The 27,413-nt window shown below is 32.3% G+C and overlaps 1 protein-coding gene across 1 annotated transcript in view; it reads right to left on the bottom strand.

Moving 5' to 3' along the window:
- Positions 1-6,891: 6,891 nt before the first annotated feature.
- Positions 6,892-27,413, bottom strand: part of LOC120350876 (lipase 3-like) — a 29,093-nt gene continuing 8,571 nt past the window's right edge. The window contains exons 2-3 of the mRNA XM_039425950.1: positions 13,879-14,024; positions 6,892-7,338 (exon numbers count right to left, since the gene is read on the bottom strand). Of these exons, the coding sequence (XP_039281884.1) occupies positions 7,150-7,338; positions 13,879-14,024 (335 nt within the window). The 3' untranslated portion in view covers positions 6,892-7,149. The remainder of the gene's footprint in view (positions 7,339-13,878; positions 14,025-27,413) is intronic.

Here is a 27,413-nt window from a genome sequence, read left to right as displayed (position 1 = left end):
CTAGAAGTATACAATTATTACTGGTCCAATCTCTGTTTTTTCCACATTTCACGTACTGTAACTCTGTCCTCAATTACATGCAAGTTACACTCAATGATAAAATACGGAGCTGCCTAAATCATTGTCTACGTTTTGTTTACTCTCTTGAACGCCATGATCATATCACCCCAGAACACATTGCTAGTTCTACCCTGAAGCTTCCCGATCAGAGACGTTTCAGAATAATCAAACTTGTTAGAGATACTTTAAAATATGGCAATCTCAACTATTTCAAAATTGATTTCAAATTTGTTTCCGATGGTGGGAGGATAGATGCTTCCCATACTAGAACTGGTGCTAATACTCATAGGATACCTAATCACCGAACTACTATCTATTCTAAATCGTTCCTTGTCAGTGCTTGTCGTGAATGGAATAAACTCCCCAAATCTATCAGATGCATTGAGAGCCGAGCGGGCTTTATTCTGTCTTTGAGAAAATATCTTATAGAGAAAATGACTGAGTCTGTCCAACCCTAGAGCACGGCATGACAAATATTCTAATCTCCCTTCCTTTCCATTCTTTCATCCATCTCACATAATACATATTCATCATCTCATCACAAAATTTTCTGTTCTATAGTATGGTATTGTGTATCATAATTAATAACTTAATCAATTTCTAAAGTCTTAATTAAATCACACCCTATAACGTTTGTTCCATTTATCTATTTGGAATCATTGATGCAATATTGTATTCACTATTGTTTGATTAATGTGATTGCCAAGTTATATTCATCTGTCCTGAAAAGTAGACTCAGAACTCATGTTGAGAATGAATTAGATGAGGAGCAAGCCGGTTTCCGACCAGACAGGCAAACACAAGACCTAATTTTCTCACTGAGGACAATATTGGAGAAGTGGATAAGTAGAGGCAAGACAGCATACCTGGCTTTCCTCGATTTACAGGCAGCTTTCGATGAAGTACCAGGAGTACAAATATGGATGCAATATTGTATTCACTATTGTTTGATTAATGTGATTGCCAAGTTATATTCATCTGTCCTGAAAAGTAGACTCAGAACTCATGTTGAGAATGAATTAGATGATGAGCAAGCCGGTTTCCGACCAGACAGGCAAACACAAGACCTGATTTTCTCACTGAGGACAATATTGGAGAAGTGGATAAGTAGAGGCAAGCCAGCATTCCTGGCTTCCCTCGATTTACAGGCAGCTTTCGATGAAGTACCAGGAGTACAAATATGGAGGGCTCTTGAGTGTAAAGGAACGCCCCAGAAACATATGCAGGCCATCAAATCTGTGTTCGAAGAGATACAAGGAGTTGTGAGAATCAATGGTAAGACGTCGGCTCCATTCCTCAAGGAGAAGGGAGTGAGGCAAGGAGACAGCTTATCCCCACTCCTGTTTATAATATCCATGGATGAAGTGATAAAAATATGCATAAGAAGAACAGGGAGGTCAACCGTATGCATGAGAAACTGCAGGCCAGTTCAGTGTCAGGCTTTGACATATGCTGATGACATAGTACTCATGACAGACTCGGCTGAAAAGATGCAAACGGCGGTTACAGAATGCAATCAAACATTCAAGGAAAGAGGCATGCATGTTAATGAAGTGAGAAGCCAGGTCATGATGGTAAGGAGAGCTGAACAAGGTGGAGGAAATCGAAATTGAGTGCGATGGCCAACCATTAATGCAGACTGACAACTACCAGTACTTGGGCACAAACATGAACTGCACTCAGGCCCCATTTTATATATGGGCTGACTGGGCTATAGCCCAGAGCACAAGATATTTGGGGGCGCCAAATATTTGGGGTCCCAAATTCCAATTTTTTAAAATATCTTTTATTTGCTTATTTGTTATATTCCACTGTAGAGAAAATTTATATTTGGAAACTACTACTCTGTAGCCGCAAAAATGATTCTGTTTCGGTTAGCTACTGACTGAATATTGACGTATTTATTCAGTACCAAATGTTTGTTGAAATAGAATATTATTATGTAAAAGAAAGAGCGAAGAAAAGAGTGCACTCCATTGCGAGGAAAGTAAACAAACAGTAGACTAACAGGAATTTTTATGCTCTCCGCTGCTGGCTCATTGTCTAGACGTCCAGACCTAGACAATCTACCCTTCCCCACCAGCGCTCCGCGCAACCACTGTCAAGAAATCGTCAAATCGATCAGTCGACAGCTAAATTGCGAACGGGCTAGTTCATTACCGTAGGCGTAGTTCAGTCTCGTATTTTATGTGTCGAAATGCGGTTTGTGAGTTGAATCGTGGATTCGTGGTTTGTGTTTTGATAATGTATGTGTTTATTGTCATTCATCAGATTTATTTTATATTCACAGAATAATGATTATAAAACAATGAATAAAAAGTTGAGTGGAATTGAGTTGCAGAATTTAAGAAGAGAGCTGCGAAAAGACTAAGTGATGAAAAGGAACTGTTGAAAAAAGTACCAAAAATTGATTGTTTTTTAAAAACCCCTTCGTCTAGTTCGTCCAGTGAGACCGGCGCTCTTCCGCTCTCCCCTGTAACGTCTTCCTACAGCAACAGTATAGGTAATGAACAATCAGAAACTGCAAACTTGTCCTTGTGTAATGAAATTTTACTGGAAGACCCTGCATCTTGGAAAACTTGTGACCCTCTGGTTATTGAAACCATTATTGAAAAAACACCCAAACAAAACTCGAATGCAGATTTTTCAAAGTACGAACGGATTTATTCATATCAAAAACGTACTTTGTTAATTTTTTTTAATGTGTGCTTCCTAATGGAGAGAGGCGAGATACATACACTAGGGACTGGCTGATGTCCTCCCAATCAACTGGAATGTTCTATTGCAATCCCTGCTGCCTCTTCCACAGCAAGAAAACTAACTTTTGTTCTGGTTTTGCTAACATTTGCTCAAACAAAATTCAGAAAGAAATCTGTCACTTGAATTTATAACTTATGCTTATTAAGGTTTATTCACATCAATTTATTTACTAGAGCTCATACTATGAAAGAAACAATTTTATTAGAATTTAAAATACTGTAAACAAAAAACGAGCCATCAACCTACAATAATTTTCAATTAGATATATAGTTTATCTGAACTTTTAACTATGTCATCTATAGAATGCAATTAGGGAACAAACTGACAATGAGCAGGTTTCAAGCAAATGTATAAATCTTTGAATCTCAGCACACAACTTTGGTGGCATTGTTGCATTTGCTTTTCCATATCCACGGATTTCTCAAATGGGGGGGTCGCCTGGGGGGGGGGGGAGCGCAAAGCTGTGTGTAGCCCAGGGCGCTATTCACCCTAAACCCGGGCCTGACTGCACTGCCAAGCTGCAAGAAGAAGTAAGACAAAGGACTCAGAAAGCTATGCAGGCACACTATTCACTCAGTAGAAGCATTTTTGGAAAGGCTGAGGTGAGTAGGAGCATCATTGAGCCCATCCTATCGTACGGAAGTGGAAGTTGGACAGTCAGTAAAAAAGAGAAAAGCCAAATAAATGCGGTCCAAATGAAATGTCTCCGAAGAATAGTTGGGAAAACAAAACGAGACAGAGTGAGAAATGACCGCATAAGGGAAGAATTGCACATCAAAGCGGTTGAAACAACAATCGATGAACGGATACTCTCCTGGTATGGACATCTCCTGAGAATGGACGGAAACAGAAAGCCTCTTCCATTATTTATAATTAATGCAGAAAATTCATTATTCTATATAATTGAATAAATAGCAATAATATTCTCCTTTCCATTTAGCTGTTCAAAACTGTAGCCTGGATACCCGTTATTATCTAATCTCGAGTTTGTTGATATCGCAACCGGCGATAGCAATGCAGCTGTTTGCTTGAGACCTATAAAATCTTTTCATTTGGTGATTTTGCTGATTATCCAAATTTATAATCTTACACTATACTTTGTAGAGTTCGTTGAATAATCAGCATTACCGTCATTTAATGTGAATTAGTGTATAAGCCAGTAAATATTGTAACATACATAAATAAAGAAATTCAATCTTATCTAATATAAAGTCTCTACAGGTTCTCTGTGAACTTCACTTTTCACAACCCCACAAAAGTAGAAGTCCATTGGAGTAAGATCAGGTGAGCGTGGTGGCCAACTTATGGGTTCACTTTGTCCAATCCACCGCTCAGCATAATTTATTGTTATCAAGCCACCCACGGACATTTCTAGCATAATGAGGGAGGCAGCCATAGAACTGGAGCCACATATTCTGCCTCAAATTGAGAGGCACGTCTCCCATCAATTCGTGAAGCTCATTGACCAGAAAGACCATAGAAACTCCACCATTTATTCTTGCAGGGAAAATGAAAGGTTCATGTATGTGTATTGTGGAAATGTACAGCACCAGTTCTTATTAATGTACTTTTATCTGTGATCTGTCCATAAAATGTTTAAAACACAATATTGTGCTGAAATCCAACGGCGAAACTGCATCCTCGAAACAGTATCAGGTTCATTCAACTCTTGAATTGGGGTATCATGGAATAGTCGAAAGTTATTGTTCTCCAATATTCTTTGAACTATCATTCTTGAAACATCCAACATCCCAGCTGCCCGCCGGATGCTGGATCGAGGATTCTGCTCGAAATACTTTGAAATCAGATTCTCAAAAGCTTTAGAAATTGAGACAGGCCTCTCGTACCTTTTGAAACTGATCCTAGACCCTCACCATCTTGACATCTGTCAATCTTGAAGACTTGTTTATGAGATGGGTTTTTTCGGTCAGGAAAACGTCTCCTGTATACTCTCTCTGCCTCTCTTGAATTGCATCCACACTCTCCATACACCAATAATAAATATGTTCAAGTACTCAATCAAGGTAAATTTCATGATGATGAACGCGAACACTTCTCTATTAGACAAAGTTGATACATATCATACAAATTAACTGGAAAGCACACTGAAAAATATACTGAAAATAGGCTGAAACATACACTTCTTGTTATTTTATTCAGGATCCATGTATGATACAGGAAATAATGCAAGTTATTGAAAAAGTCATATCATTGTAGAATGTTAAAATGTTGATTGAAACTTGTGAATATTGTCAGAGAGAAATCAGGTGATTTCACCCTTAAGCAGGGAACCCACTATGCCGTCACCGTCAGGCACCGTCCAGCACCGACCGTCACCGTCAGTCGCCGCCTTCACCGTCATTTTTCCGGCGATAACCCACTTGCCTGTCTGGTTAGCTCCGTCAGAAACCGGAGCTAACCAGAAGAAATGCATCAGTTGCGATGGAGAGTTCATCAGACGAGGAATTGCTAGTAATAGTCGCAGCATGTGCTGAAGAAGAAGAGATACAGAAACGGAGGAAGCATAGGTACTGGGTGCACGAAATCTTCAGAAGAAGAAACGAATATGGTGAATTTCATTATTTGTTTGACGACTTGAAAAAAGACGATGCTAAGCTCTTTTTATATTTCCGCATGACTCCAAAGAAGTTCTACGAATTGCTCGAGTTACTGAAATTCCCAGTGAAACACAGTAACTTCCGTGAGGTCATTGGTCCTGAGGAGCGGCTGGCCTTGACACTGGAGTAAGTAACTGCTAACTTTCCCCGAGTCCATGGGATCAAGACCTTCAATTTGAGCCCTTTCCCATCATCATGTGATTTGTCAAACGGCCAAAACTTTGATTCCATAATTTCGCTTACAGAATAATATTTGTAAATAACTTACCTGACATGGTATCAAACTTTTCTGAGATTTCCTGCCAAGCATTATCTTCCTTCCTGTTGTCGTGATAGCTATTATCACTAGTATTATACAGGAAGGGATACTACCCTAATAGCCTCTATCAACATTTCGTCCGTACTCATCGTTCACAGAACAAAGGCGCACTACAACAAAACACTGGCGATGTGACTTCACTGATCGTTGAATGTCTTCTGGAAGAATGATAAAAAACGGACCTGCTATCCGGCAAGAATGCCCCAAACAGCAATGGTGGCCGACGGTGACTGACGGACACGGTCGTAGCCGGTGACGGACGGGTATAGTGAGTTGCCGTTCGTTTAAAACATGGCAAAGCAATGTTGCCGGTTCGCACCGGTGACGGTCGGTGCTGGACGGCGCCTGACGGTGACGGCATAGTGGGTTCCCTGCTTTAGGATCACCACTTGATGCATGCTGTTTGTGAATTTTCTCATTTTGAAGGTGTTCATTCCAGATATTAAGATATTAGCAGTTTTGAACACTTTATACCTTTTCGAATTAATACTCAATCTAAAGCTTATGAAATGGAGAAGTTTTTGAAACATTGAAACTACTATAATTACCCGGCGAAAAATCGAGAAAAATGGTTTGAAATTTGACTTTGAATTTGCAGAACAGCATTTTTCAAGTTTAAGCCCTAATAAAAAAACTAGAAAATATCTAACAGCGAATAAAATTACATATTAATCTTGTTAGAAATGTTTTTCTCTTCCCAACAATACCATTGAAATTGAAATTCGACCATTCATAGTTTTCGAGTTATTGAGTATTTAATGACTTGAAGTGGGCATATTCTGAAAGTATCGAAAAATCAATATATCTCGAAAATTAAGATTGATAGGAAAAAAGTTTGATGAACGTTCTTTGGCAGAAATGTTGTGTAGAATCTATGGTCAGCAAGGTTGAAAAAATTACTGGAGAGAAAGTGAGAATTTGAGAGAAAAGGAGATGAATAGGCTAATCAATTGCGAAATTAAAAACCGCAGGAAGATTTCTAACAGAAAAATACAACAGGAACAATTTGAAAAATCAAGCGTTTGTAAACTGGAATGTAGTGATAAATTGTGGAGAATTTTACATTGGTCAGACATTCAGATGTTTCCGAAAAAGGTTCAATGAACATATTCAGGCTTTAAAATCGGAAAATACTATAGCTCAGAGTTTATTACAAGATATTTTGTTCTTGAGATGACATTCAAGTTTTAAGATACTATTACATAGTTTCGATTAAACTTACTAGAACTCAGAATTTAATTCGAGGTTATTCTAGAAAAACTACCTGCATATTATCTTCACAATAGTGAAACAGATGACAGTATTCAAAAGAAAATCAATTGACGTAGTATAATGCATTAGAAATTATAGCTCTCCACAAAAATTTTCTTTCTATTCTCTTTATATTTCGTGCTAGTTTTTAGGTTTCCTTGGCGATTCCACTATTGAGTATGGATTTCGTAGATAATTCAAAACAGGTTCAAAAACTAATTTTCTCAGATTTTTTGCCACAAAAAAATCCAGATGCAAAAAATTAGTATTGCCAACGGTTCTCCAATTTACTGATGCTCCTTTCAATCTCGATTTGAGTTTGTCCATCAACTGGAAAATAGCATCACAAGATCTATTCAGATCGAAAAGAAATCAATTTTGCAAATCAAATTAAATATCACCTTATTTCAAAAAATAAATTTTACAATCGATTATGATACTCTTATATTGCAGGAATACACCCACGAAGACTATACATCTGTGTGTAAGATGTGGCGAGGTGAGTTCTGGGTAGCCAATACTGATCTACCACCTACTGAGTTCATAGACTGTAATAGCCTACCTACATATTTTTCTACTGCGGAAGTGACTAGATTTCATTTGATTCATAACTGAAACACATTAATACCATAACATTCTATTAAACACCTCACCCTTTTAGAAAGTCATCCCATTTATTCCAGAGTTCAATGGTATGGTCAATGGAAATGAGTGGGACATTTGAGTACCGTAGTTGTTTTATTGAAACAAAACGAATCCTTGTTAGAAGACCTGGTCTAGCATTTCTAATGAACAGTTGAGGTGGGAATCAATAAATAGTAATATAGATCAAATTGTGTTTGATATAGATCTTATGAGTATACTTTTGTTGTTATCATTAAATGATAAACGTCAAATTTTGACGTTGTGATGCATTTTGATGTTCTCACTTGCTACTACAATAAAACATATTCTATTCCATTCTAATTTGATTTCCGATCAGATTTTTTTGTGTAGCTGGATCTTCATTTCCAGTAAAGAGTAATATAGGCCATCATTTTTCAAATAATAATAATTTGATGTTAGATACGATAAACAATAGTGAAGAATGATGTATTCGTACTTATAGCCACCTCTAATACAAGGCCCCGGCGTACAATATTGCAAAGTCGTCGCAGCATAGGCCTACAATCCAAATACATGATTAGTGAAAACGATTTTTGAAAATACCAGCTGATCTTTTTCACCAATCATGTATTAGATTCTAGGCCTACGCTGCGACGTTGCAATATTGTACGCCGGGGCCTTGTATTAGAGGTGGCTATGATTCGTAGTAATTCACAAGATTATATTTTCCTTTCCACTGTTATCATATGGTGACGCAAACTAATACTATTGGCAGCAGCCTAGATAACTATGGGAATATTGTACATGACTGATTAAATCAAGAAATAAATATTATTGCCACTGTTGAGTGTAAACAGCTTGATATACATCCAGAAGCACTGAACATCATTCAAGCTTATCATGAGGAAGCTGATAGGCTACCCACCAAGGAAGATTCTGGACGAAAATTGGGTCTATTTCTATCAAAATTAGGGAGAAAACATTTTTGGGGTTATCCTCTTCGTTCTCCCCCATCATCGATTTGATATTGTGATTTTTAAATGAAATGAACAATATGTCAATAAAAAGTGGTTTATCCTAGCGTAGACGTATGGTCACATCTGTTTTTAGTTGACTCATGATACCCCAAGCAGCAAGGAAATGATTTGAGAGTGCTTGAAACTAATTGCCAGTGATTTGAAATTTGTCACCTCTTTTTAGGGCAAGTTAAATCATTTTAAAGTACTTTCAAATTACTTTTAATTCTCCATGAAATGTCATTGAAAACCAATGATTGAAAATGATTTATAAATTACCTCATATGATTCAGTAAAGTACTTTAAAGTACTTTTCAATCATTTGAAGACCAATGATTGAAAATGATTTATTAATTACTAAGAATGATTTGAATGAAGTACTTTTCAATTACTTGAAGACCAATGATTTAAAATGATACATAAATTACCTCAAATGATTTAGTAAAGTACTTTTCAATCATTTGAAGACCAATGATTGAAAATGATTTATAAATTACTTAGAATGATTTGAATGAAGTACTTTTCAATTACTTGAAGACCAATGATTGGAACTGTTTTACGAATAATTTAGAATGATTGGAGTCAACTGATTTGAAGTACTCTGAAGTGATTTGAAAGAGACAATTATAATTACTTTAAAATCATTTACAATAATTTCAAGTCATTAAATTTTTTTTTCTCATTTCTGATTGAAATCCATTGTCAATCATTCGGAATCATTTGAATGGAATGATTTGGAATTGCTTGAAAATAATTTCCAATGATTTCTAATGAGTAATCCATATTTATAGTGAAAATTGAAAAACTTCAAATAAACTTTCAAGTATCCTCAACAGATCATGAAGTGTAAAGTATATCTCCATAATAATGTAAAAGGATCTTGTGCACAAATGTTTGGAAATGATTTATTGAACGTTGAAAATTATTAGAGTGAAGTGATTGGGAATACTCTCCAATCGTTTGGGAATTGATGACTGCATGAGAATGATTTACAAATTGTTCAGAATTATTTGATTGAAGTAAATTACTTGAAAGTACTTTCCAATCATTCTATAATCGATGATTGAAACTGATTTATGAATGATTGAAGTAAAATACTTGAAAGTACTTTCCAATCATTCTATAATCGATGATTGAAACTGATTTATGAATCATTTAGAATGATTGAAGTAAAGTACTTGAAAGTACTTTCCAGTCATTGTATAATCCATGATTGAGAATGATTTATGAATCATTTAGAATGATTGAAGTGAAGTACTTGAAAGTACTTTCCAATCATTTTATAATCGGTGATTGAAACTGATTTATGAATCATTTAGAATGATTGAAGTAAAGTACTCTGACGTTATTTTTTTTATGAATAACGATTTGCCTCGGCTTGGCTTCAATTGATAGAACATGAGAGTTTAATACTATAAAATCTGGTCGTGGTTTTCTAGGATACAATTTCACTAAAGTCTTAATAGGCTCATTCAGGAGCTCTCGCAATAATTTAATACTGATTATTAACAGATATATATGAGATTTATACTCTGTGGTATTGGGGGAGTAAAAATGAATGGTACACCATAAAAAATTTGATACATATATTAAATGAATAATTTTAAAAATCAGATCAATATAGAAAATATATAGAGCAACAAATAAACAATAAAACCAGAACAAATCAAGATAAAATACCACAGATCAGTACACTATTTTTCAGTTTTATAGCACGAAACTTTACCATGTGCTTTTCAATTCATTGATAATATGCATTTATTTGCATGCAGCTTTGATATCGACTTGCTGTTGCTTGTCGATTTAGGTAATCCCATTTCATATATTGTTTCCCAAATCAGAGAATGATAAATTGACAAATCAATGATTATTAATATATTACTTTATATGATTTCCAGTACATTTCTCAATAATGAATATATTCCTCAGGGTGTAAAATTCGGCACCTGATGGAATTAGATAAATCAATTTATCCAAAGAACCAGAGCTACATTATATTATTACAAATTTGTATTATAAAATCAATGATTGGATGAACGTTAGTATTATAAGCTTAGAACTTGATATTCTTTTAATTGGTGTACTTTTAATAAATAAATTGACTCATTCTTATTCAATAAAGTATTTCTTATACCCTTTTAAGACTTGCACAAGTTTTTGTATTGATTTCTCAATATTTAAAACCTCTCCGACAAGCTAGCTTTTATTTTTATTTCACTCAAAGCACTGAGGGCGCCCTAATTTTATTTCAACTAATTTTTCACTCACATGCTGAATTTTTATAAGATGCTGACGGCGATCCGAAATTCCTGGTATTCCTGGATTGTAGGTGGCCGAAGTTGTCTCTTCCAAGGGATTAAATAAATATTTGGATGACTTTTGCTTTAATACAGCATCACAAAGTCTTATAGAAAAATAATAATTAGATTAAAACTCTAAGTCTTTAAAATGTACAATAAAGAGTATTGTGCTCTACAGATTTTGGTGACATTCCATGATAGTGTCTGGCAGGCAAGTGGGCAAGTTCTACTTTTCTTTTCACAATTTTCATTTCTGACTTGCAAATTTACATAAAATTCAAATAATTTGCTACTATGCCATTTGAAGGTTCAAATAGTTCGTGCCAATCTATCAAATTATTACTTATGTCACATATCTGATATTTTATCTGTCCTTGGGCCATCTCCAATACATAAACTGAGCAGTAACATTTACAAAATCTTATCATTTTTAGAAATATATATAAATACATTTGAATCGGCACACTATTGCCGCCCATCGATTACTACCATTTGATTGGTTCATGCAAATTTGTTACAGTATACATGTGCCTACGAGCCTCCTACTTCCTCAATACATTTATTTATTTTTATTTTGGGTTTTAAGTACATTTTTCACATGCAATACATTTTTATAATTTTTATAGGTGGTTTCTCACTTTATAACAATTAGCCATGTGCTTTTTTAGTTCCTCTAGTTGCATACCTTTTAGTTGCAATAAATTTCTGCCAAGGTGTCTGGCTAGATTTTACGATATGCGACTCAATCAATCATTATGTCGCTGATCAATAGATATTTTATGCCTAACCTCAAATTTTCAATACTTTATATAATATTATATAAGTAGCAAATTATTACTATTTCTATTCGGCTGTTCTTAATTCAGCCATGATACCTGATATTATCTAATCTTTAAAAACGTTATCACATTTGGCGATGCTAGACTATCATTCCACTTCAGACCTATAAATTTCTTTCAAAAAGGGTTTTTATTTACCCATCAGATTTTGATACGTTACAGTACTTGGAAGTACTTTCCAATCATTTTATAATCGGTGATTGGAACCAATTTATGAATCATTTAGAATGATTGAAGTAAAGTACTTGAAAGTACTTTCCAGTCATTGTATAATCGATGATTGAAAATGATTTATGAATCATGTAGAATGATTGCAGAAGTGTTTTGAGAACTTTCCCTTCAATTGAGAATCGATAATTGGAAATGATTCACAAATTGTTTAGAATGATTGGAGTAGAGTAGTTTAGAGTATTTTCCAATCATTTGTTAATTAATGATTAGAAATGACTTATGAATCATTTGGAATAATCTAAGTAAAGTACTTCAAAGTACTTCCCAATCATTCATTAATCATCGATTATAATCAATGATTGAAATTGATTTATGGATCATCTAGAATGATTGAAGTGAAGTGCTTGGAAGTACTTCCCAATCATTCAACAACAATTTGATCAATGATTGAGGATGCAACATTAATAATTTAGAATGATTCGAGTGAAAAGGCTTATTGAATTACTTCACATTAATTTGAAAATTAATGATTGGAAATGATTTGAATCATTTATAATAATCGATGTAAAGTGCTTAGAAGTACCATGGAGTAAGTAAATACTTAAACATATTACTTATTATTTAAGCATAGACGTATGGTCACATCTGTTTTTAGTTGACTCATGATACACATTAAGTAGAAAGAACATAGAATTCCTAACCAGAGGAAGCTTCTTTTCATTTTCATTCCATTGGCGATTGAAACCCAATGATAGACTTAATCCTATACTATCAAACGAACGATTTGTGTTTACATGCTTGTATTTCACTGGATTTCACTGGACTCTAACGATTCTCACGAGATTCAGAACATAGAAGGTTTATAATAATATAAAAATTCGATTGCACTAGATCTCATCCCTGGAAAAACTCACTGGAGGACATTAAGAGGATAATTATTATCCATCCTTGGAAAAACAGCTGATAATGATTATTTCGTTGTATGTTGATGGAAGTGAGTGAGCGAATTCATGGAATTTGTCTGGAACCATGTCAAAACTATTATGACTCAGCTGTTGAACTTTTTTAATCATCATTAATCAGGTACTTAGTGCCAGTTGCAAAAAAGCCGGGCTATTTTTAAACCTGATCGATTCCAGTAGAATCATCTTCTTGAAATGGTCTTTCCTGATTTGGTTCACATGAAATTAATTGGGATTAAAATTTAGCCGGCTTTTGTGCAACCGGGCCTTTGTGAGAGAAATTTTTTCATTCCTCTGTGAATTGATCTCAATCCAGTGTGATTGGATGAAACATTTCTGTATGAACTATGAATATTATTGTAATTTCTTCTCTCATAATGAATTTTTATGCGTTTGTACTCCAGAGCGAAGCTCGGTCCCCGATAAGTTTCCCAATGCCTGCTAAGACTCCTAGAGACATTCTGATGGAATTTGGTATTGTCAGATGCCCCAGTTTGGCTGGGAATTTTTCAAATTTTCCATCATGCAAAAATCGTCGAAAATTTGGATCCCCCCCGCACCCCACCCGACCCGGTCGAAATTTTTGTCTAGCAATCTAGTAATGTACGGACGCTGAACAAAAAAGTTTCCTTGAACTTTGCTGAGAAATGTGCCGTTCAAAAGTTGAAAATATTGGGGGGGTCCTGGAGCCCCCCAAAATAGAAAATTTCCAGATATCATAATTATTCCTATGGTTTCAACCACTTGTCAATCGAATCCAATAGAGCATCAACCACCAAAACAACCACCCTTGTCAGGAGGTTTTCAGACGCTCCAGCGTCAAATTTTTCTAAATTCAATGCAAATATACTGATTGAAGAAGACTTTCTGACATTTATATTATCTTCATTGCTATTTTTCACTATCAGAGTTATAAAATCAATAATTGATAGCATTAATAATAATCATTCCAATCAATAAACAGGAATATGGTCACCTCTTTGTGAGTGAATCCATCCTTTTCTCCTGACAAAAGAAATATCGGAACTTTGATATTTTCCAATTCATATTCTGGCACTGAACCATTTCCATACTCAGCCAGGTTTTTTGAAGCATGATATGAAAATGGTCTGAATTTTCCATCTGAAACAATCAATATTGATCATTAATCGTAATTGGAATTCTCATTAGTTTTTCAATTTCATAGATGGTACACTTTCATATTTTTTCTAGACACGAGTAGCTTTAATGTTCACTTTGTGGGCAATTCTCACACAACATGCCTCCAACTCTTCAAAATCATTCTCAAGTGTGAACAATCCACACTCCAAAATTACTCCCAAGCGTTTGGAATTTGTTGGGTAAAAATTAATATTAAAAGGATGCTTTGAATTATTAACTGAGCGAGGAGAGGTCTAAGATTCAAGGCAATCATTTGACATTTCTCTTAATGTTTGTATGTTACGCATCCACGGCGGAACGCGGAAATATACTTTCATGAAATTTGTAACAATATTCATTTTTCCAATTGTGAACGATGAGGATTATGCAGATTATTATGAGAAGTCAGTCTGTTATAACAGTTTGTTTTGCTGGTTTGCTTTTCTGCGTTGTGTTGTGTCGGCTCTGTTATGGTGTGCGTAGGAGGTAAGGGACTAAGAAAATCAACGATTTTCCTGGAGCATCAGTCTGGTTCATGACCTTATAAGGTAAGGAATTTGTGTCCGATTGATTATCAATCATGCCTTTTTTGGTTAGGAATTTGGAAAATAGCTGTCACTCGGTGGGAGAATGTATCTTAAATTGTAGTTGTACCGATCCATTCTATTGGCAGAAATTGTGAAGAATATTTTCAATTGAATAGTAACTGCCAATCACAGTTAACGTTGGCTAGGTCCCTATCTAGTGAGGCCGTTTACAGCTGTCCATGGCAAGATGGGAGAAGCGAAGTGCATTCATTCAGCATCTGTCCATTGTCGCTAGCAGAACTGAATGTTTTAGTCTCTAGTATTTTATGTTAATCATTGCTTTCATGCCAGCTTTAGGCTTGTTGGTGATAGATACATTCAGGTGTAATATGTAGAAATGTGGAGTACCTATAAGAAGGAATTGAAATATTCTTGATTTTAAATTATTTTTGAAGAGGAAGCTATCAACCTAAATTTAAATGACCGTATTTTGTGGTATAGATTTTATTTGCTCTGCTGATTCTAATGAAAAGCTCTCTTTATTCTTCAGGAAACACCTATCATGTAATTTATTTTTTCTTAATTACACTCTATATGTAATTTATGTAAGAGAACAGACTGAACAAACTAAAAACAATACTCAAGAGACCATATTATGAAGTGATTCAATCAACTAGTGAATTTTGTATTATGGAATACTATGTACCCATCTCTTTGTATAAAGAACATGACCCTGATTACTGATAAATTCTATTCTATTGAATCAAGATATTGAAGTAGGTAATGTCTATTTGTGTTTTAAAGTAATAAGTATTGATTTGAGTTTTATATAACCTGAAGTAGGTTGACTTTATGATATAACTGAAGTTGAGTTGATTTGTATTATCCTAGTTTATTTTTTATTCTAACAGCGGTCAAAGTATGGGTCCATCAATGTACGAGTCCATCAATTCACGGGTTCATAAATGTCTCGTGAACGTGTGTCTTTAAGCCGCTGAGATGCCTCTGAATCGATGGCAGTCCTAGAAGCTTGGGGTATGCTGTCTCCTGTCCATCTGGACGTGTAAAGCTCGATCACCGAGCCTAGATTCAAATTGAAGAAACAGCTTTGAGGTAACAACTTTTTCCAAATTGAACGAACGTCCCAGGAACTCCGGGTGTGACAGAATGGGTTTAAGTAGCTATAGACTTTCAAAAAGGGAGGGGTATAAAACGTGAACCATTAAAATCAATCAAAACGTGCTGAATTAGACTCTTTTGTTGAATCGTAACTTTGATTTGGGAATTAATAGATTACAAATTTTTATTCAGTTTGAATGGTAGATTTTCGGTTGTATCTTTACATTGAAATATGAGGCCATATTTTCTATGTAAGGATCCAACTGGGAATTTTAATTTTTCTTTAAATTTATATTTTATAATCTACTAAAAGTCGAATTAGTATATGGAATGTTTAAAGGTCCCTTATTGATGAATTAATGTTTTAAAATAATTTTGGTCTTAAAGTTGTAAAGGATCAAATGAAGTTTCAAGGACCCTAGCCTTGCTTTATTTGTTTTGATATCACACACATCTTTGAATAGTCTTCCTGTGTAGAATTCCGTGATGTGATACTTTAGGAATATTTGTTTTTGCAGCTTTCATAATATAATTATACAGAATTAATATTATCCTGGATTATAAATATTTGATCATATTTTGATAGTGTTTTAAAAGTTTCCAAGTGTTCTAATTGTGCTAGGGGTTTTTTGAATTTTATGTTGATCTTTTCTTAAAATATGTATTGTTATTTATGATTAACTTCTGAGAAATATCTCTCAATTACTTTCAATTCTTCTTTCTGATATTAGAGTCCTTTAAGCTTCTCATGATTTCATCTAAAACGTTTTCAATGTAAAGCAGAGTAGGATCTATCGAATTAGCTATATTGGAGATAATTTTCTAAATTTAGTGGTTCTATTTTCTGTTTCATGATGTTACTTTATTTTTGTTCTATTAACTGTTGAATTCAACTGTAAGAGGTGACAATATATTTGATATCTTCTCTCTATTTAGTTGTCTCTCTTGTCATTTTTGGATTCCCATTCTCTAGCACTAGGTATGTTTATCTAGCATCCCTTTTATCAAGTTATATTGTGTGTGCTTCTGAATTCTGAATTCCAAATTAACTTTCCAAATTCATAGCACGGCACAAATTTGACAGGTGAGTTCCTTTTTTGATTGCGCATCGCTGTATATACAACATGACAAATCGTAACTTTGACTACTTTCAACTGACTACAATTTTCCAATGCCTAAACATGACTATTTTACCTCTCGATCCAACTCATCATACTAATGAATCAAACACACTCATTGACCTTCTCATTGTTAGTGATCCCAATGAGGTTGTTCAAGCAGGCCAAATCTCAGTCCCAGCTATTTCTAGACATGATTTGATCTACTGTGTACTATCCCATAAGATACCAAGCCAGAACAGAAAATTATCACTTATGGAGACTTCAAAAACTTCGATGAAGCCGCCTTCCTGACTGATGTGGATCAGACTCCATGGCATCAAATTGAAGCATTACCCTCAGTTGATGACATGGTCAAGACTTTCGAGAATTGGACTTTGACTTTGTATGACAAACATGCACCTTATGTGACAAGGAGGATTAATAGAAAACGACAAGTACCGTGGATGACTGAAGACATACTTTGAACATGACAAATCGTAACTTTGACTACTTTCAACTGACTACAATTTTCCAATGCCTAAACATGACTATTTTACCTCTCGATCCAACTCATCATACTAATGAATCAGACACACTCATTGACCTTCTCATTGTTAGTGATCCCAATGAGGTTGTTCAAGCAGGCCAAATCTCAGTCCCAGCTATTTCTAGACATGATTTGATCTACTGTGTACTATCCCATAAGATACCCAAGCCAGAACAGAAAATTATTACTTATGGAGACTTCAAAAACTTTGATGAAGCCGCCTTCCTGACTGATGTGGATCAGACTCCATGGCATCAAATTGAAGCATTACCCTCAGTTGATGACATGGTCAAGACTTTCGAGAATTGGACTTTGACTTTGTATGACAAACATGCACCTTATGTGACAAGGAGGATTAATAGAAAACGACGAGTACCGTGGATGACTGAAGACATACTTAAGATGATGGGACATAGAGACAAAGCACATAGAAAATTTAAAAAGACATTTGACTTGGACAGTTTGATAGAGTATAGGAGCCTTAGAAATAGGGTTGAACAGGAATTACAGAACTCAAAAATTAGGTACTTGAATTCGTTTATGACAAACAATAGACAAGACTCTAAATCACTTTGGCAGGGAATAAAAGGATTCGGGCTTGGCAAACAGAAATCGAATCCACAAATTGACTTACCATTAAATAATATAAATGACCATTTCGTTTCACACTCTAACCAACGCGACGAAGTTGTCATTGCTAATCATATCGATGATCTTGAAGAACAGGTTACAAACTTAGATTTACCAATCACTGATCATATTCATTTCCATCCAATCTCAGAAGAAGACACTTTCAGAGCAATTCAACAGGTGTAGACAAAATTCCTATTAAATTTATCAAGAAGATGTCATTTGCTGTTTTACCAACCATTACATACATTTTCAACAAGTCACTTGAAGAAGGCATTTTCCCTGAAAACTGGAAGTTTGCTCTGATTCGCCCTCTAAATAGAGTTCCTTCACCCAATAAAGTTGAGGATTTCAGACCAATCAGTATTTTACCTGCATTGTTCAAAGTGCTAGAAAGACTCATTCATGCTCAAGTTGTAAAATTTCTAGACAACAATAGTAAGCTTCATAACTTTCAATCAGGCTTTAGAAAATTCCATTTAACTGAGACAGCTCTGCTTCGTGTCACTGATGATATAAGGTTAGCTATGGACAACAGAAAATGCACCATCCTCACCCTATTTGATTTTTCTAAAGCATTCGATACTGTTGATCATACAGTCCTTCTGAATAAGTTGGCTATCCTTGGTTTCAGTCACAACTCGTTAGTTTGGTTTGAATCCTATCTATCAGGTAGGAAACAATGTTTATCTGTCGGTGACAAAGAGTCAACTTGGAAAAACGTTATGCATGGAGTTCCACAAGGTCTAATTTTAGGCCCTCTCCTCTTCACTTTGTATGCTAATGACCTTTCTTCCATTATCAAATTCTCCAGTTTCCATACTTATGCAGACGACCTTCAAATCTATTTAAGCTGTCCCATAACAAAAATTAATGAAACAGTTGGAATAATGAATCAGGATATCAATTCGATAGTGGAATGGACAAAGAAAAATGGCCTCAAGCTTAATCCCATCAAAACACTACCCATTATAATTGGATATTCTCGTCTTATAAACAATATTGACCTTGAATCGATTCACAAAATTAGTGTAAACGGTAATGACATTCCTTACTGTAGCTCAGTGAAAAATTCAGGCATTATTATGAATAATACTCTTGACTGGTCAGAACAAGTGAACAAAACTTGTAAAAAGGTATTCTCAGCCATGCATGCCTCCCTAGAAACATTAAATTATTATTGGTTCAATCTCTCATCTCCCCACATTTAATGTATTGTAATTCTGTTCTTAATGATATGCAAGTCACTCTGAATGATAAACTACAGCGTTGCCAGAATTATTGTCTACGTTTCGTCTACTCTCTCCAATGCCATGATCATATCACCCCAGCCCACATTGCTAGTTCAACATTAAAGCTTCCCGATCAGAGGCTTTTTCGAATAGTCAAGCTTGTTAGAGATATTTTGAAATACGGTAATCCGAACTATTTTAAAGATGATTTCAAATTTGTCTCTGAAGGTAGGAGGATAGATGCTTCACATACTAGAACCGGAGAAAGTACTTTAAGGATACCCAATCATTGAACTACTATTTTCACAAAATCCTTCTTAGTCAGTGCCTGTCGTGCATGGAATACACTTCCTGTTTCTATCAGGTCTATCGAGAGCCGAGCGAGCTTCATCCTGACTTTAAAAAAACATATTTTGGAACAAATGACTGAAACTGTCCGGTCCTAGAACGATCACATGACATCCATCCCTCACCCATTCCACCAATATAAACCTTTAAACCATGTTATAGAATGAATTGTATATATATTATATAAACTCATGTGATTCCAATTATCCACTGCATACTGCTGTATATTACTGAAAGTTGGTAACCCTGATCTACTTTCAGCCTACTTAATTTAATTAATCAATTATTTGATCTTATCTACCTATATAATTATTTTACTTTATCAATTTTCTGTTTTTTTCTCTCTTCAATATTCATATTGATTAAAACTTTTACAATATTTCCATCAATAAATAGATCCTTAGTTCAAATAACGAAATGAACGTTTTGGTAGAGAGTTAGTGGGGAGGAAGAATGGACATTGATATGTCCAAAGCCCCGCCAATTTATGAAGATGCATAACAATATGATTATTATCTATAGCTATTATATTACAGATTGCTTTTTCATATCATATACAGCTAAATAATTGTTTTCTTGGTCTATATTTCAAATAACGAAATGAACGTTTTGGTAGAGAGTTAGTGGGAGGAAGAATGGACATTGATATGTCCAAAGCCCCGCCAATTTATGAAGATGCATAACAATATGATTATTATCTATAGCTATTATATTACAGATTGCTTTTTCATATCATATACAGCTAAATAATTGTTTTCTTGGTCTATATTATGTAGATTCATCTATAATTTTGCTGTATTGTAAGCTATTGTATATAAGTGTATAAGCCAGTATATATTGTAATCTACATAAATAAAGTACTCAATCAATCAATCAATCAATCAATTTCTCTTCAAGTAGAGTCTCACTGGGCACTTGGGCAGGATATTTTGTATGGGCCTATTCTTTCCAGAGACTGGACATTGAAAACATATAAATTCAAAATTTATAGTTTTCATGTTTATTTTGGACTATAATTTTATAAAAATTGTACACGTGAAATTCTATAACCTTATCTTGGACTTTGTCACCCATGAATTTGGAAGAAAAATAGCACAAGAACTACCTTATTATTTCATCTTCTATAATGTTATTGCATTAGTGTCATTTGCATTGTAAATAGATGAATAAGTAAATAAATGAATAAATAATAAATAAATGAATAGATGAATAAATAAAAAAGAATAGATAAATATATGAATAAATGAATGAATAAATAAAAAAAAAATGAATGAATAAATTGATAAATGAACAATAAATGAATAGATTGATTAATGAATAGTGGAATAAATAAATGAATAGATGAATGAATAAATGATGAATGAATAAATAAATGAATAAATGAATAAATGAATGAATAAATAAATGAATAAATGATTAAATAAATAGAAAAATAAATGAATAAATAAATAATAAATGATAAATAAATGAATAGATGAATGAATAATGAATGAATGAATAAAAAGATAAATGCATAAATGAATGAATGGATGAATAAATAAATAATTAATTAATGATTAAATGAATGAATAAATGAATAAATAAATGAATGAACAAATAAATGAATGAATGAGTAAATGAATGAATAAATAGATGAATAAATGAATAGATAAATGAAGAAATAAAAAAATGAATAAATAAATGTATAAATGGATAAATAAATAAAAAGGTAAATAAATGAATGAATACTTAAATAGAAAAATAAATGAATAAATAAATAAATGATGAATAAATAAATAAAAAAATAAATAGATAAATGAATGAATGATAAATAAATGAATGAATAAATGAAAAAATAAATAAATAAATAAATAAATGGATAAATGAATGAATAATTAAAAAATAAATGAATGAATAAATGAAAAATGAATAAATAAATAATAAATGAATGAATAAATGAATGAATGAATAAATGATAATGAATAAATGAATGAATGGATGAATAAATAAATAATAAATAAATGAATAAATGAATGAATAAATGAATAAATAAATAATGAATAAATAAATGAATGAATGAGTAAATGAATGAATAAATAGATGAATAAATGAATAGATAAATGAAGAAATAAAAAAATGAATAAAAAAATGAATAAATAATGAATAAATAAATAAAAAGGTAAATAAATGAATAAATACTTAAATAGAAAAATAAATGAATAAATAATAAATGAATGAATAAATAATAAAAAAATAAATAGATAAATGAATGAATGAATAAATAAATGAATGAATAAATGAAAAAATAAATAAATAAATAAATAAATGGATAAATGAATGAATAATTGAATAGATGAATGAATAAAAAAATGAATAAATAAATAAATGGATGAATAAAATGAATTAATAAATGAATGAATAATTGAATAGATGAATGAATAAAAAAATAAATAAATAAATGAAAAATGAATAAATGAATGAATAAATAAATAATAAATAAATGAATAAATGAATAGATAAATGAATGAAAAAATAAAAAATAAATGAATAAATAAAAAAATGAATGAATAAATGAATGAAAAAAAATAATAAAAAAAAATAAATAAATAAATAAATGAATAAAAAATAAATAGATAAATGAATGAATAATAAATGAATAATGATAAATGAATAAAGAATGAATGAATAAATAAATAAATGAATAATGAATGAATAATAAATGAATGAATAAATAAATGGATAAATAAAAAAAAATAAATAAATGAAAAAATAAATAAATAAATGAATGAATAAAAAAAATAATCAAATGAATAGATAAATAAATAAATAAATAAATAATAAATAAATGAATGAATAAATAAATAAATGAATAAATAATAAATAATAAATGAATAAATGAATGAATGAGTAAATGAATGAATAAATAGATGAATAAATGAATAGATAAATGAAGAATGAATAAATGAATAAAAAAATGAATAAATAATGAATAAATAATAAATGAATGAATAATAAATGAATAAATACTTAAATAGAAAAATAAATGAATAATGAAAAATGAATAAATGATAAATAAATAAATGAATAGATAAATGAATGAAAAAATAAAAAATAAATAAATAAATAATAAATAAATAAATGAATGAATAATTGAATAGATGAATGAATAAAAAAATGAATAAATAAATAAATAAATGGATGAATAAATGAATAATAATAAATGAATAATAAATGAATAAATAAATGAATGAATAAATAGATGAATAAATAAATAAAAATGAATAAATAAATGAATAAATGAATAAATGAATAAGAATAAATGAATAAATGAATGAATAAATGAATAATGAATAAATGAATAAATGAATAAATGAATAAATGAATAAATGAATATAATGAATAAATGAATAAATGAATAAATGAATAAATGAATAATGAATAAATGAATAAATGAATAAATGAAATAAATGAATAAATGAATAAATGAATAAATGAATAATGAATAATGAATAAATGAATAAATGAATAAATGAATAAATGAATAAATGAATAAATGAACAAATGAATAAATGAATAATGAATAAATGAATAAATGATAAATGAATAAATGAATGAATGAATAAATGATAAATGAATAAATGAATAAATGAATAAATGAATAAATGAATAATGAATAATGAATAAATGAATAAATGAATAAATGAATAAATGAATAAATGAATAAACGAATAAATAATAGATGAATGAATGAATAAATGAATAAATGAAAAATGAATAAATGAATAAATGAATAATGAATGAATAATAAATGAATAAATGAATAAATGAATAATGAATAAATGAATAAATGAATGAATGGATAAATGAATAAATGACTAAATGAATAAATGATAAATGAATAATGAATAAATGAATAAATGAATAAATGAATAAATGAATAAATGAATAAATGAATAAATGAATAAATGAATAAATGAATAAATGAATAAATGAATAAATGAATAAATGAATAATGAATAAATGAATAAATGAATAATGAATAAATGAATAAATGAATAAATGAATAAATGAATAAATGAATAATGAATAAATGAATAAATGAATAAATGAATAAATGAATGAAAGGAGGTATTGCCCTGCTGGAAGGGCATAGATTATAATAGATTTGACTCAATTTTCGGTGTTTCTCTGCTGCCCATCCCACCAGTATTCGGTTACTTATGTTTGTATGTTTAATTATATGATCAGTAATACAATATCTGAAGGTTAGAATTGAACCAAAACATAACCCCAAAACAGACCAATGCTAACTTGTCAACAAGTAGCCAATTGAGAAGGCAGTTCGATTAACGATCAATCGTAAAAGTGATATGATATAAATTTTTTCATTTTTATATTATAATTTCTATGCCAAATGGGCCTGAATATTTATTTAATGAACTGTAATGAAGATATATTTGTAAGAAATATGAAGACAAATTAGCTTAGCCAATATATGATGATTGAGGGTGAATATTCTAACATATAAAAAACCATATAAACAAAAAAAAAGACATATTTATTTATTATTATGTCCATTATTATTACAAGCATGTATATTTTTATACGTCTATTCTATGTTATAAAAGCATGTCTATGTTCTACAAAATCATTAGCTACCCTTTGAAGTTATTTAACAAGTGCATATCACCATAGATGAATTTTTATTATTTATTTGTATATTTTTATAATTATATGGAACCAAATCATAATTTAGAACAACCTACAATCAGGAATTTTGCCCCATTTAAAAGCTTTAAAGTTGGACACATTTACACCACCCATTCAGCGTATTGGTTACGTCACAGAATCTGACCAATCCTGAATTAGTATGTAAATTTGGCGAGATAAATTTCGAGGAAGAAACTCAAGTGGAAATTAGAAGGAGGAGACTCGAGGCCATTTTGCAGAGATCACCAGTGGGATACAGACCTAGTCCACATACCTAATTGTTTAAAAGCTTTAATTTCTGTTTTAATGTAATTCAATCTTTGTCTTTCTGTTTTAAAAAGTTGTTCTAAGTTCCTACAATAATCTGTGATAACAATTTCTTGCAATTTAATTCAAATAAACCGTGAAATTATAATAGTGAGGTCTGTTCAACATCTTTCACCACGCGGAAGGATCCAGCTGGAACAATATATTCTACAGCTGAATATACTTTGAAAACAAAAAACGGGAACAAAAGTCTACATAAGTTATTCGAATATATAAAAGGGGATCCCTGTTAATCCACAAAAATTACACAACGTATAAATTCGTCAATTTGAGAGAAGTCATGACTATAGGTTTAAGGGTATAAAGTTATCATAAATGATTTTTATTGTATTAAATAAATTTAAATATCCATGCTGTACTTAGCCAAAGGGTCTACTTTCCTTAGGCAAAACCCCACCCTGATAATAATTTTAACCATTCATTTGTTCTATCTTCTGAATTATAATTTTGTATTAATTTGTTTGCCTATTTGATTAGTGCAGTTTATGACCCTTTCTAAGGGCTATAATTATCCATTTCATTTTGTTCAATTAAAGAGTACCAAATTTTCACATAGTATTTATAATTTGAAGATTCAAATCTGCTATCACTCAATATTCATTCTGTATCAGTTAGAAATCATAATTTGTAAAATCTGTTTATTGATTTATCCAATATTTTGCTGTAAAAGTATATCTTTCAGAATATATCGTTCTTTCTCTCCAAATTCGTTCTTTATTGACTGACACATATTAATCGTGCAGGACACATCCTGTTTTGCAATAGTCAGACATTATCGAGTATAGTATCTATTATTAGACTATCATTCCTTCTGGTGGTAAATGGTGGTCGATATTCTTATCGATTAATAAATAATTTTCTTGGAAATATCCTGCCGAATCAAATGCAAAATTGACTGCCACTAGCCTACCCTGCCCTGCTAAGCGAAAAGGCCCTATCTGTAAAAATCAAGTTGTGAGTGAATTGGATTTGAAATTTCCCAACAATGAACTGAGGGCTGTTACCGAGCCTGAACTTTTTTCAACATACTATTGGTGAATTAATATACTTTTTGTCACTTAGAATTGATTCCTATGCAATATTTTTCTATGTTTTCTCATATTCTCCACATAATAATGCACATACTGCCTTTTGAAAATACTTGGTGCTAAGCAAGAGGGCCGTAACATACATATACTGCTCTTTTGCTTAGCTAGTTCTTCCTTCATGGTAGCTAGCTCTTACTTGGTGCTAAGCAAGAGGGCAGTCAGTGACATATACTGCTCTCTTGCTCGGCATGGTCTTCCTCCATGACGATGAGCTACAAGTTGTAATTGCAGTATGTGACACACACATTACGCTTAATAAGCATATTCAAATTATACAGCTTCTCTAATTCTACATTTGTTTGTGTTCCCATATAGGTTGAAAAATAATTCATTTGTTTATTAGAAAAAAACATTCTGATATCTAAATTCAGATATTTTCTGCATTAGTAATCTAGTAGAGGAGATTAGTGGGAAAAGACGGACTTTTTTGCTCGAGATCCCCCTCCCCCCTCTCCCCCCTCGTCCATCCCTCCTCCCCTCCCCCCGCCTGTATGGCGGGGGTGTTCTAAAAATAGATTTCCACTTCCCCTGTCCAGTGGAGGTGAGGGGAGAGAGAGAGGGAGATATATCTTTCTCTCTCTCTTTCTAAAAATAGATTTCCCCTTCCCCTGTCCAGTGAGGTGAGGGGAGAGAGAGAGAGGAGATATATCTTTCTCTCTCTTTCTAAAAATAGATTTCCCCTTCCCCTGTCCAGTGGTGGTGAGGGGGTAAGATATCTCTCTCTCTCTCTCCAGGTGAGGGAAAAAAATTTCCCTTTTAGGAGGAAAATTCCCTCTGTCTACTGTCAAATTGAAGTGAATTCATATTTCTACATCTAATGCTATGCTGACAGATTGAGGTGAATTCTAAAGATGTGGGGAAAAAATCTCTTGAGAAATTCCTTTGGTGTCAAATTAAAGTGAATTCATATTTCTACATCTAATGCTATAGTGACAAATTGAAGTGAATCTATTTCGCTCCAATGGATTGATGACAGGCTCAAGAGATCTCCTTCTTTTACTCATGCCATCTCTTTCCTGCACCCTTTCCGAAAGGAGATAAGAATCAATTGAGAAATTCTCTCCCAGTATAGATGAGAGGGAAAAATTCCCTTGGTGACAGATTAAAGTGAATCCATATTACTCTAATCCAAAGTGAGGTCAATGACTCTCTCTATATCTAATTGAATTGAGAAATTCTCTCTCATCTAATGCTATAAATCTCTACGTTCTTTCACATTTTTTATCTGCAATATTGTACAAGCATTTCCAAAGTTCATCGGAATTTTTAACAACAGATAATGACGAATCATTTGTACAATCATAATGTAGATGACCGCTGTCTAGAATATTGAGCAGTTCGAAAATCTCAGATAGAATTGAAAAGTGTACATTTTCTGTTTTTGTTAACGGTAAATCAACATCTTGACATCCTGTTGAAAATTTAATATTCTTCGCAATTGAATCAAATTCATTAAATGAAATTGACATCAAGAGACGAGATAATTTTTTGAATTTTGAAAAACCATAACACTGCATCTTGCAGATGTTTGATGCGAGTCGAATGAGGGGGAAAGAATTCTAAATTGATGATATGCACGTGCACTAAAGATTACCCCACACGTGCTGTCTGCTCTAGCTCTAAATTAATGAGATGCACGTGTTATAGGCGCACGTGCACTAAAGATTACCACACACGTGGTGTCTGCTCTAGCTCTAAGCAGCAACTAAACTAAAAACGTGAATGGGATATTGGAATGAAAAATCGTTTGAAGGCAGAAAACGT

This window comes from Nilaparvata lugens, chromosome 4, assembly GCF_014356525.2.
Source record: "Nilaparvata lugens isolate BPH chromosome 4, ASM1435652v1, whole genome shotgun sequence".
NCBI classification, from domain to species: domain Eukaryota; kingdom Metazoa; phylum Arthropoda; class Insecta; order Hemiptera; family Delphacidae; genus Nilaparvata; species Nilaparvata lugens.
Note: the sequence above shows the minus strand (reverse complement) of the source record. Positions and strands in the feature narration are given on the sequence as shown.